The sequence below is a fragment of the Nansenia antarctica genome (assembly GCF_963989245.1).
Source record: "Nansenia antarctica genome assembly, chromosome: 6".
NCBI classification, from domain to species: Eukaryota; Metazoa; Chordata; class Actinopteri; order Argentiniformes; family Microstomatidae; genus Nansenia; species Nansenia antarctica.
The window spans coordinates 33,401,356-33,414,477 of NC_137676.1; the positions used below are offsets into that span (position 1 = coordinate 33,401,356).

Sequence of the window (13,122 nt, forward strand, 5' to 3'; positions counted from 1 at the left end):
GGTTTGAGGGGTTTGTTGAAAAGAGGAGTGTTTTGAAGGAGCTGTTCATGGCAAAAACAAGCTTGTTGTAAAAGTAAGCAGGCAGACCATAGCGCTTCCCAGGAAGTTCATGGACCAATAATTACTACAGGTTTGTATTTGGACAAATAACCATTCATAATAACTAGGGCTAGGACTTTTGCTTGGTGTGACCAAAATAAAAACTAGACCGATTTTAATGGGTGAATTCTACTGTGTAATCCATCAATCAACGCTATGGTGGTCACTCGTGTTAAGGTAAAAAGATCAAGTAAACAGGGGACTGTTTCTATAACTACATGACGTTAGAATTATACGGTTCTATCTACATTTTTGTCAAAATTGAGTTTTTTTACATAATCTGATCCATTAGGTGTATATTAATACCTGTGTGGTGTTATTTTTAAAATGTTGATTTTTTTTTTGTTAGTAATTAATAAAATACAAAGGTTCCATCTCACAAAACATAATGGAATGTAAAAACGTTGACGCTCAATATCTCTGAACTAGGCTACCAGTACAATTGTTATTTCACACAAATAGGGTTAGAGTAATGCATATAGATAACCAGGCTTGTTTTTGTCAGCTTATGTAACAGAGAAAACTGTGCCACCCCGCCCCAAAAGTGTTTCTGGAAGCCAATGAGATTCCCAAGAGTCACAGGAGGGCTCGCAGAATGAGTGTAAAGATTGTCGATCCAGACAAACCCTTAGTGAATCATCAGAGGGAGAGAGTTGGAAGCAGAAGGGAAGATATGTGGTCATTGGGAAAACAAGCAAGCTATTCTTGAAGCAAGCTCTAAAGAAGTTTACTGGCAAAAGAACTGAGAAGTAAAGAACTGAGCGAGGACAGCAGCAGATACATTGCAGAAGTCAAGATAAAGTAAACAAGGGACAATGCCATGAACAAGTCATGAACAACTGGTGTTTATTTTACTAGTTCATTGGTGAGACTGTATGAATACAATACATGAAAGGCTATCTCTTTATTTTGGCAATGTTTGCTGTGTTGGCTTGGTCTATGGGAGACTTGACCAACAGTCTATTCAATGAGTGAAGATTCCGCTTCAATAGATTGAAATGAACAGAGCAATTCAATTATGTTGATTTTGAATAAACGCCTGGATTGTCACAACAGAAGGTGAATTCTTTAGATTTTCAAGTATCACTAAATTGACTTAATTCCATAATCCTCCAACATTTTCCAAAGAGATATAGGGTGTATGTGTGTGTGTGTGTGGGGGGGGGTCATTCAACCTCTGCGACAACATTCCCTTAGTTCAATGCGGCTCAAGATTTAGTTTGAACCGTGCCAAACCGCCTGGATAAATACTTTTTAAAAGAGAGTCGGCAGCGTTCTCTGAATCCTAATGAAGCTGTCTTTTGTGTGTGTGAGTGACAGCGGGTAGAGTCAGTGGTGCTAAAAGGAAAATGTCATGCTTCACAGTACAGAGGAAGAGACCTGGTAGAGAGACAAAGCTCACTAGAGGTGGCCATTTCCTTGGCAACGCGAGAATACCCACACAGTTGATTGACTATTAAGTCAGTAAACAGCAAGTAGTCAAAAGTTTTAATCTTAATGGTTTGACAATAGCATTCTTCTCGCCTATTATAGTTGAAAGTCCATGAAAATAGCCCTGCTGTGCAAAAGTAAAGTGGTGAATAACAATAATTTTGTGTTTAAATGTTTGTATAAAATCTTGGGTGACATAATCCATTGAAAAGAGGGCATTATACATTTTTCCTTTTCTGCAACGATTGACTGGCCATACATTGTTCGGTCAAAATCATTTGAATGGCATTGTCCCGTTTAATCATTGTTTTCAGGGCATTGTCCCCTGTTTAATCATTGTCTTTGCCAGTGAGATGGAAAGACATGACGGTTGGTAACAACAGTCCATAATTAGGGCATCAAAGCAGCCTTGCCAAGACCAACTGCTTTTACATGTCCACTTTTGTGAGGATCATTTCAACTGACTGCCCATTTTGTTGGTCAAATTATTGGAAAAGGGTAGGTGCATGAAATAAGAAATAAATTATCTCAAGTGATATACAGTCGAGATTTATTCAGTTCAAAATTACATATGGTTTTACTTAAATATGGTTTCTAAAATGTTGCAGAGAACTGGCATGGCAGTGCAAACAGTACAGTACAAATAAACGTGCTTTGAAACAAGTCATTCCCATTCCTTGTAGAGTACCATCAACCCATAGAGAGTGGGGGATCCAGACACGCAAGGTGACATGACTCAAGAGTCTGAACACAGAAACGTTGACCGGCCAGTTTCCATATAAAAAACCTTAATTAAAACAGAGACCCTGGAGACAAACATTACAGTGCATAAAAGACATGCAGTCAGTTAAAACATGGGCACCAAAAGGTGGTAAATAAACACAAGTCTACCACTGTGTCTTCAAGTCTACAGTAAAACAGCTGGACAGGAGAACATGCCTCGGTGACGGGCAGTTCAGAATGTTGGCAGCTCAGTCAAGACACACTTTATTCACTGTACGCATAGAATAAAAAACATTTTAAAAAGACAATTTCCTTTGGAAAATCCATAATTTCTCTATATATTTTGCAGAAAAGACAAGGCATGGACCTTTTCCTTAACACAACAATCTAGTCTTTAAAAACCCATCTACAATATTTTCAATATAATACAAGGTAATCGTTTTCAAAATATTGCTAGCACATGGTTGGGCTACGGATGGTTTCTAATGTGTTACCACAGAGTACAGCAGTGCGCTTTTTGTTTAAAAGTTTATAATTTAATTTAAAATGTATTTTTTTTCTGGATCATTTAAAACTCAGTCTACTGATGATCTATTGCTACTATAGGAACATGTTAACAATGAATACTCAATTCTGGAAGTTATTGTGAAATTAAACAGGCATATAAAAAAGTGTTGTGAATGGATAATTTTCTAATGTCATTCTAACATCCTTCATCTGATGCATCTGTAAAGGACGCTTTTATAATGCTTTTCCCCTGTTAGTGTGTGTGTTACATTACAATTGATTAACAACATACACCCTTATGTGACTAGCTAACCGTTCTTATGTGTTCATCGACGTTTACTGAAGGAACCAGAGTAAAACTGTGCTTGTAGAAGTTTCTGGAAGAAGAAGAGCATTCAGTGTTTGACCAAATACATTGTTAAAACAGATTCTTATTCCTATTTAAAAAAAAAAATATATAAAATTACAATTTTAACTTCCTAAAAGCTGGATGGAATTTCTAAACAAGCCTCAAATGCTTCTTATGCTCAGTTGCAGCAAGTCTTTAAATATCTCAGAGATTGAGCATGAAGAAGACATCGTTGTTGGGGTTGGGGGAGGTGTGGGTCTGTGTGGTGTGGGGCCCGGGGGGAGGAGGGGGCTGGCTCAGCAGGACCAGGCTAGAGCAGGGGCTCTGGGACACGCAGCACGCCCCCTCAGGGTTCCCCCGCTCCTCCATGGGGCTCCCGCTACCACCCCTAATGTTAGCAGCAGTGGCCCAATTGGGCTGGGCCAGGCCCTGTAGTCTCTGCCTCTCCTGGGCCTGCTTCGCCCTGTTGGCGATGTAGCGGACCCTGCTCTGGCTCCGGGAGGACGCCCTCCTCAGCGGGGCCTCCTCCACCGCCTCTTCCTCCCCCTCCCCCTCGTAGGACGCGGCTGGGCGTGACTTGGGAGCGAAATCACTCGCCGTCAGGGGCTCCACGTCCGTCAGTCTCCTCAGCTGCTCTGCCAGGTCGCTGGATGCCGGGGGTCGCTGGGGGGCTCCCCTCCGCGGGTGGTCCCTGGATGGCCTGGCGACGAAGCTGCGGCTGATGCTGCGGTATTTGCTGTCGAAGTTGCAGGCGATGTCGTCCGAGGTCAGGTCCCCCAGGCTCTTGGACATGGAGGCCCCGGCGTCTTGGAGGCTGGCGGCCGCGGAGGGCTTCTTGGTGGGGGAGGAGGAGGAGGAGGAGGACTGCTGCTTCAGGCCCTCCATGTAAAGCCGGCTCCAGGTGTGCCTCCTCTGGGCGAGCCTGCTGGGTGAGTCAGCCTCCCTGGGAGCTCCGAGGGGCCGGGGCTGCAGCTCGTCCTCCGGCTCCCCCTGGTGGCCCTGCCGGAGGTTAGGGATGGACTTGCTCTTAATGACCCGCGGGGTGTCGAAGGAGGCGACGGCCGATCGTGGGCGGTTGTTGTTGACCCGGTGAGGGTCCTGGAAGGTGCTGTCCGGGGAGAGTCCGCCGGCCGCGCTGCTCAGGCAGGTTAGGCTCTTGCGGGCCAGGTTGGGCAGGGACAGGTCGATGACCGTGTCGTTGGAGGAGATGCTGGAGGAGGAGGACACGCTGTCGCGGTGGCTGCTGGGTTCCAGTTTGCTCCACAGCCGGTCGTTCAGGGTGGCGTCGATGCACACCTCAGCCACCGCCTGTCCAGACTGGTGCTGCCCGGCCCCTGCTGCCACCGCTCGCACGTGGCTCTCGCTTTTGGTCCTCCGGACGGGCGTGTGTGACAACGGGCTGCCGAACAGTGATCTCAGGGCCTTGACCTTCTGAGGGCCGTGGTCGGTAGGGAGGCTAGTGAGCAGAGGTGTGGGTTCGGCAGCCGCAGCGGCCCCCTTGCAGTCTGTGGGAGTATGCGCCGCTGCCTCTTTGGGACTTGGCGTGCGCTCCATGGGGGATGAGGTGCCGTTACTGACCCAGGGGTCTCGGCCGGACAGTGACGAGGCGTCTCTGGGGGGAGGAGTGGGTGCCGGAGGGACCGAGGCTGTCCTGTGAAGGAGAGGGGGTCTCTTCATGTCCCCCCTCCCTTTGACAGGACTTCCCTCTGCCGTGCCGTTGGAAACGGGTGATGGGGAGGCTATGGTTATTGCAGAGGACGGTATGGTTGGTGGAGATGGGAAGAGGTGCAACGATGGGTTGTCTACCGGAGTAGGAGATGAGGGAGTGACACGTCTGTCCCCTGGTTCTTCGGCGATGGGTGAAAGTGGAGGAAGAGGGGGGGGTGGTCTCTGGACTGTGAAATCGTCTGTCAGGAGGGACAAGAGAAACCAAATCAGCATAACATTTTTTACATTTGTTATGCCTTTCAAAGCAACTTACGACAAACAGCAAGTGTGTGAGGTCGTTTGTGATAAGCTATAGAGATGGTTACAACAAGCTGCAAGCTCATAGCATCATTGTGTGGCCTTGATATGCATAGATACAACAACAATCGGTATACAAAACAAAACTGCTATTTAATATCATGAGACACATGAGGATATGGGTGCACAGATGCCTAGATGACCAATGTTCAACATGAATTGCGTGCAGAGATTATGTCAACCTGTAAACGGGACATCACAGAGATGGAATCACAAAGGTGATGGTTATTCACAAAAATAGACTCCATTCATGTGCAACAACACAGACACAACAGGTGAGTACGACCAAATGAAAACATTCACAGGAGATTGTCATCATTGAGATGAAGCATGCTTTTCCTGACACAGTGCAGAGGTCTCAGTCACATTATTCCCATTCTATTTACATTTTATTCAATAGTCCTTTTCATGTATATTTCTCATGAGTCCACAGTTATGGTATCCCAACATATAATTTTACTCTGTTTTCCCGTGATAGAATAAAAAAAAATTTTGCTCAAGAAAACAGGATATTTTTCTCAAGATAACAAAAAAAATGGCCATGAAACATTGTTTACCCAAGATAACAAATAAATGTAACGTGAGATTTCCAACTGCATCACACTTGACACGACATGCTGATTGTCGGATGCCTGAACACTAAGGTAAGCCTACATCAACATTTGGCTTTTGCTGTTTTGGGGGTGAACATTATATTCTAAATAGTGTTGTCAATACATTCAAATGTTTAATCAAGTTAATATTCAGTGATTAATCAGATTAATCACAAGTTTAAAATACTAGTATTTACTTGTATTTTTGGGGGGAGATAAAACAAAAACCTGTGCTGTTGGAATAAAGAAATGCATGACAAACTGGTTAGAGGAATCTGTACAAGTGTACAATGCAGGTTGTATTGCTCGTTTAAACAGCTGTTATTGTTAGACTTGTTAGCTTAGTGCTATTAGCTACTGTCTATGAGCAACAGTCTTTTAGCTACAAGTTGGGCTTCACAACTGGTTTGTAACACCAGACCTTGTCGCCAGCAGACCTGTTTTGGATCTAACCACTGTAGCGGGCAGGATAGCTGACTGTGTCTCAGACACTGTCACTGTCTGTCTTTTGAACCTAGCTCAGGACTGGCTAGCTAGCTCTCTACTCCATTCATCAATTATTCACCAACTCCTGGTCCTCGTGGTCCTCTGTGGCTCAGTTGGTAGAGCATGGCGCTAACAACGCTTAGGTTGTGGGTTCGATTCCCGTTGGGACCATATATACTGAAATGTATGCACTCACTGCAATGTAAGTCGCTTTGGATAAAAGTGTCAGCTAAATGGCATATATTATAACTCCTACCACTTAGCTCGGCGCCTATGTTGTTATTGAAGCTAGTGTCGCTGTTTCAGTCTAAAATATAGGATATTCCTGGTCCAAATATACGTATGAACCATATGTACCATCAACAATATTATAAGGAAAAAAGGGGTGTGTCGATTTGATTGCAGACAGGATGTCTGCTAGATGTGCTCATTCATCTGTGACACAAAGGACCCAGAAGAGAGAGTGATTAGTGTCTATACATGTATACAGGTAAACATCATAAGTGGTCATGAATGTAACCAACGACGTCATCATTATTATTACAACCCAGTATACAAATCAGTCTGTCTTGAAACCCCTCTACTGTGTTATCTGCCTCTGCCATGCATGTCAGTAGAACTTGGTAATATATGATATTATAAATAATATGATTCATTTGCGTTAAAAACATTTATGGGTTAAGATTCCAGAAAAGTTTTGTTATCAAAATAATGATGTCATTATCTTGGGAAAACAACATTTGTTATCTTGAAATAATGACATAAATAACTTGAGATCACCATAATACAAAGAAAATTAACTCATGATTAACTAATTAATGAAAATTAACTAAGATCACAGGAAACAATGTAATGGATACATGGCTTTTTAGGGCTTCAGTATAAAATGCTTTTTTAGGAAGTAAATATATATCTTTTTACCTATGAGGCTTGTATGCACAAATAAGAGAAGCGTCCAGCTGCAGCTGCAGCATGAACATGTAGTAGTTTGTAGGAAGCTATACTACCATATATGGTTGTAGGAAGCTGTACTACCATATATGGTTGTTGGAAGCTATACTACCATATATGGTTGTAGGAAGCTGTACTACCATATATGGTTGTAGGAAGCTGTACTACCATATATGGTTGAAGGAAGCTGTACTACCATATATGGTTGTAGGAAGCTATACTACCATATATGGTTGTAGGAAGCTGTACTACCATATATGGTTGTAGGAAGCTATACTACCATATATGGTTGTAGGAAGCTGTACTACCATATGGTTCGTATTGTCACAGAAGAGTCGGTGCCCAGTAGGGTTGGACAGTGTCATGTTTTAACCGAGAACCAGGGTTTTCGAAAATAGCTTTTCTGTCAAAACCGTCATATATTGCTATATTGTAGCGGACACTACTGTGAGACGCTTGTTTGCATGGTGGGAATTGGGCGAGGGCCCTTTAAGGCTGAGTCACAGTTGTGACGTATGGGGGTTTCACGCAGGATTTAATCAACATGTGTTGACTGTTATGCTCTAGTCTGCTAAAAAAACTTTGATTAAAACTCTGACACTGTGTTTTCACTGCAAGTCTCCGTATCCTTTGTTCTCTCAGACTCCTACAGTGTTGACCCTGACTCCTTTTAGTCTTTCAACCATGGCGAACACAGTCTCTCTGAAATTACTGGTGAGGCAATCGTGCTACGAGGGATTGCAGCGGATTACACTAAATATGACTCAAGCCTAACGCCCAGTACACCGGTGGCTGAGGAACAGAATAGACCGCAGCCCCGTCCCTCTGGAACACCCTCCCCAACCACATCAGACAGGCCAACACCCTGCCAACATTTAAACAGGCCCTCAAAACCCACCTCTTCAAGCTCGCCTTCACCAGTTAACCCTCTCCCCCTCCCCTTCCCATGTGTCCCCAGCACTACCTTAATTAGGCCCCTATACTTTATTTTTTTATATATTTTTTTTTATTACTACTCAATCTTTTCAGTTTGTAAAGTGCCTTTGAGTGTCTAGAAAAGCGCTATATCAAATAGTCAAATGTATTATTATTATTATTATTATTATTATTATTATTATTATTATTATTATTATTATTATTATTATTATTATTATAACAACTTCCTATAACCATATATGGTAGTACAGCTTCCTACAAACTACTACACATTCATGCTGCGGCTGCAGCTGGATATACTTGCAAAATAAGGATATTTTTGGACCATGGTGGACTAATGAGAAACATACCCCTAAGTAAGTACTCCTTTTAACTTGCATTTTTGTCTTTGTCATTTATAGTCACTCTCACTATCTCAATAATCCATAATGACCTAACAGCACATTTACAAACAGCTCTTCATCTCATTTCTTTCCTCTGCACTGACAGGACACACACAGACAAGTGAATGTGCCACATTACTGGCATCTGTCCTTGTGTGCTTATGGGCAGGGGAGTGAAGGATGCTTGTGAACAGGCAGAGACAGACAGACAGACAGACAGACAGAGACTCAAAACAGTGGGGGTGAAAGTGCAGTGCAGTGCATTCAAGGGTTCTCTTTACCTGGCTTTGGTCATCCCCTCAATTCTGCACGGGGAACAGAGAGAGTGTGCAAGAGGGACATAACAAAGAGGAGTTTAGCACAATGGCGGGATGAGAGGAAGAGGAAAGCGGAGAGGAGAGTGCATAAGCAAGGGGACACAATGTGGACGTTTTATTGAGAGAGTACAATACTCTTATGTTCATGAAATATAAAAGACACACACTATCAACCTCAAAGTGCAGTATGTAAACACTATGTGTACTAAACTAACTACCTCTAACTAAATCAAAGATAGTCCATAGAAATGACATGGTGGACATACTAAGCATGGAGCATACTAAGGCGAGAGAGAGAGAGAGAGAGAGAGAGAGAGAGAGAGAGAGAGAGAGAGAGAGAGAGAGAGAGAGAGAGATAGAGAGCAGTTCTTAAGTTGAGTGGAGGGGGACAGCTCAAGCAGAGAGTTCAAGGTTAGAACAGAACACTTTGGTTCAACATTTATGTAAGAGTAATGGCATGCAGTGCTAAAAGCACAGCCAACATCCTTTATCATATGAGACCCATGACCCCTGCAGTCATGCTGTACACAGTTGTATGTTGCAAGAGGGATTTCATGGAATTTGGGACTGAACTGAGCTCTGTATCATTAACTGGGCTCTAAACAGTCTCAACTGAGCTCTATATGAACCCATTTGGCACTAACTTTGGATCATTCACTTACCAGTCCTTCTCTTGAGTGATTCAGGCATTTTGTCAGGCAGGGAAATATATGGGGCATAAATCGTTACTAATTTGCAACACATTATTACAGTGGTTACATGATTATCAATGAGTAACAATATTATCAGTTCTGGGATCTTTCATGAGAATGTGGGTTCTACTGAACTAAGGGGAACTAGGATATGGACTAGGGCATGAAACAAGGACCTATAAGCTCACAGCGGTCTTCAGGGGAGGTGGGGTGGGGGCTTTTCACAATGGTCCCACTACGGTCCCACTAAGGCCACTATGGCAGGTGGGGGGGGTTGGTCTCTAGGGTAAGGGGCACTACTTCAGTCCCACCTTACCAGCAAAGAACATGGGAGATTTACTGCGGAGCTCGTCCATTTTCTGGCCGAAGAGGGCATTCATCTCTCTCTGCAGGGTTCCCACAGCGCGCTTGTTGCCGTCCAGGACCGCCCGTGGGGCCGGCCCCTGCCCCAGGCCCAGCCCCAGGCCGCTCAGGCTCTCACAGCTACTGCTGCTGTCGCTGAGCCACAGTGGGCCGGCGGCATGGCCCGTGACCGGAGAGACGGGGGTGAGGCGGCTGGTGCTCCCGTAGGCGGCCGGCGGGGGGCCCTGTCTGCGCAGGCTGCTCCTGATGTCGGCCGTGAGCGCGGCCACCGGGGGGTTGAGGGAGGGAAAGTGGCAGCGGGACACGCTGCGGGAGCGAGCGTTCCTCACGCCAGGGTCAGGGCGGGGCCGGGTGTCCAGAGTTTGTCTGGCTTTGACTTTCTGAGACCTGGGGAAAGGTACAGGCCGGAACAGAGCCTGGGGCTTGGGTGGGGATTGGGCCTCCGCCCGGGGCTTGATCTGGGGCTTGAGCTGGTCGGCCAGGCCCTGGGGTTTCGGCATGGGCTCAGGCTGAACCTGCCTGGAGGGTTTGGGGGAATGAGGGGCTCTCTCCTGCCTCTCCCTCCCTGTACTCGGCCTGTCTACCTGCCTCTCGTCCGTCCTGACCTTCCTCTCTGCCTCGGGGCTCTCCTTGGAGCCAATCACGCACTTGACGCAGTTGGAGGACACCCCCACCCTGCCTGTGCTGTTGAAAGCCACCCTGGCGAACACCCCCGGCTTCTCGCCCAGGGGGTCCTGTGAGCGGAGCCGGTTGGCCCGTCTGAGGGGCTCGCTCATGGGGCAGCGGAGAAAACTCTTACCTTTGCCCTCGTCTTGGTGGAAGGCCCCGTTGGTGCCGTGGTCCCAGGGGCCCTGGGGGGCGGCCTTGTCCCCGTTGCGGTGGTGGGGCGGCGGGGGCTGGGAGGAGGCAACGTCCTCTGACTCCCGGTCCTCGCTGGCGCCCTCCGAGCTGTAGTCTTTGGTGTCGATGGCGATCTCCGGAAAGCCCTTCTTGACCTTGGGCTGGCCCTTGGTGGGCGCGCTGGCTGTGCGGCGCAGGAGGTGGGAACCGAACGGGTGCTTACGGCTGAGCTGTGCAGCAGCATGGCTGTCCAGGGAAGACTGCTTTGGGTTTCTGTGAAACAGCCCTTTTATGCCGCTGGCCGCCCTGGCCTACGAACAGAGAGTGAGACAGAAAAGTAATCATCATGAACTGGTCATCATATAGACCTCATATCCTAATATACGGATACATCCAGGACATTCTGTACTGCATCGTAATTCATTTTCCAAGTATAATGCAAGTAACTTTGGTTGTCACTATTGCATTGCTTTAATAGATGACAAATGACAAGAAATCACAATTAAACATGCTCCAAATACTGACACTGACTTCATAACAATCTAATGTTTACAGCTGCACTTAGAGGTTCCTGGCCATGCAACAATTACATCTCGATTAAACTAGTCAATCATCCTATTAGATGTTGACCTTCTTTATTAGAAAGGAATATAAAGTAAAAATAACAACACATATCAGTACACTAGTTAGTTTGATCAAATACCACATGACTATGATAGGTTTCCGATGAAAACAGTCATCAGCATTAGATGTCGTTAGCATGTCATTAGCATCTCGGTCATAGCAGATGTGAGTAATGCGTTGTCAGTGCTATGAGAACATGCTTCTGATAGAATGATCAGTATCATAATGTAAGAAAAAGAACATTAGACAGCCAATTCAGACAATCCTATCGCTGTTTAGAAGAACAACTGAGTTTGATACTGTATGATTAGCAGCTTCAGGCCATATCTTCTCCCAAAAAAACCATACAATGCTCACAATGTGATATCTCATGTGAGTATGCTCACTTTACAAACACACCAGTGTGATGATGAGACCTGTGGTTGTGTGAAAGGTTATGATGAAGGGACGTTGTGACTGATCCACAAACTCATGATTGGGACTCACTTTGACAATGGGCCACTGATAAAATGACACTGGGCTAACTGTAGCACACCTCGCACCGAGACACAACCATGTTGCTAACAGTATCGGTGTGCTATCTATTATTTTAAAGTACCATGCTCTGTTCGGGAAAAACATTGGGATTGTATGTATATCAGTTGCCTATCGATCCTAATAAAAACATGTTTATATCCAAATGCTTGTCTTTCAGCATGAGATGTACAGCAACGCAATGTCATTTCATAAACCATAAAGAAGTAGATCCAAGTGGATTTCAACACACTTTGATAGGGTGCTCTGGTATCATATAGCCTGCCAGCTAAAGTGTAATCAGCTCAACAAACTCGTATTCAAATCAAAACTTGAGAAAGCAGGTTTTCTGAGGTTTGTCAAAAACATATTTGGGTTGATGTACACCACAATTTGGTTTTATCAAAACGAAATCAATGTAAAAAAAAAAAATCAACTTGATTGTATGGTCATTCATTTACATTTATATTTTCAAACATGCCTTCTCTTCTCTTTTTGGTGGCATCATTTTAGGTTTCATTGAGTACTGTAGGGCATTTCTTTGCTGTTAGTGGCCTTGTTTTACCGATGGTTTTCTCAACTTTCTCATAATTTGTGACAGTTCAACTCAATCAAAGGAAGTTATTCGGTAGTGCCTTTAACACCACCAGCAAAATGTGTGTACCATATGGTAAGAAAAAACAACGACATTGAAAACCGCCGCATAGCCTACCGCCAGACATTTCTGTCAGACATAAAACACGTTTCTGAGTGTCTGGTTGGAAATCCTCAAGGGATTTAACTGATCAATTGAGGACAACAAGTCTCTAATGTGATATCTAATGTGAGTATGCTCACTTTACAAAGTACGCTCACTTTACAAAGAACACTCGCAAGAGTGTGAGGAATGTGACTTGTGGTTGTCCCCTCGTCTAAGCAGAAGAGATATAGATGATAGAAGGGGTGTGGCTGAAACAGGCAGGTTCAGCGCAGATGTCCTCAAATGCACTGGAACTGAATACCCCTGCAGTGCACCAGAGTGAGGGACAGTTTTCTCTCTCTCTGTCTGTCTGTCTGTCTGTCTCATTCCAACCCTCCCTCCCTGCCTCCATCCCTTGTGCAGGCTAGTGACATTGGATCTACTTTGGGTCGATGAGGATGCGGGCGTGTCAAGCTGTTCACGATAAATGTTTGCAACTCATGGTTGGCATGAGTTGACCTTTTGGAAAATGCTTGCGATTGGCTCGCGGGGAGAGAGAGAGAGGGGGGGGGGGGAGGATCACTGTGGTGTGAAGAATCACTGTGGTGATT

The 13,122-nt window shown here is 45.1% G+C and overlaps 1 protein-coding gene across 1 annotated transcript in view; it reads right to left on the reverse strand.

Annotated features, from left to right (window-relative positions):
- Positions 1 to 3,313: 3,313 nt before the first annotated feature.
- Positions 3,314 to 13,122, reverse strand: part of plch2a (phospholipase C, eta 2a) — a gene marked incomplete at both ends in the record, with an annotated part of 173,907 nt that continues 164,098 nt past the window's right edge. Inside the window, 2 exons of the mRNA XM_080534365.1 lie at positions 3,314 to 5,016; positions 10,655 to 11,006. Of these exons, the coding sequence (XP_080390491.1) occupies positions 3,314 to 5,016; positions 10,655 to 11,006 (2,055 nt within the window). The remainder of the gene's footprint in view (positions 5,017 to 10,654; positions 11,007 to 13,122) is intronic.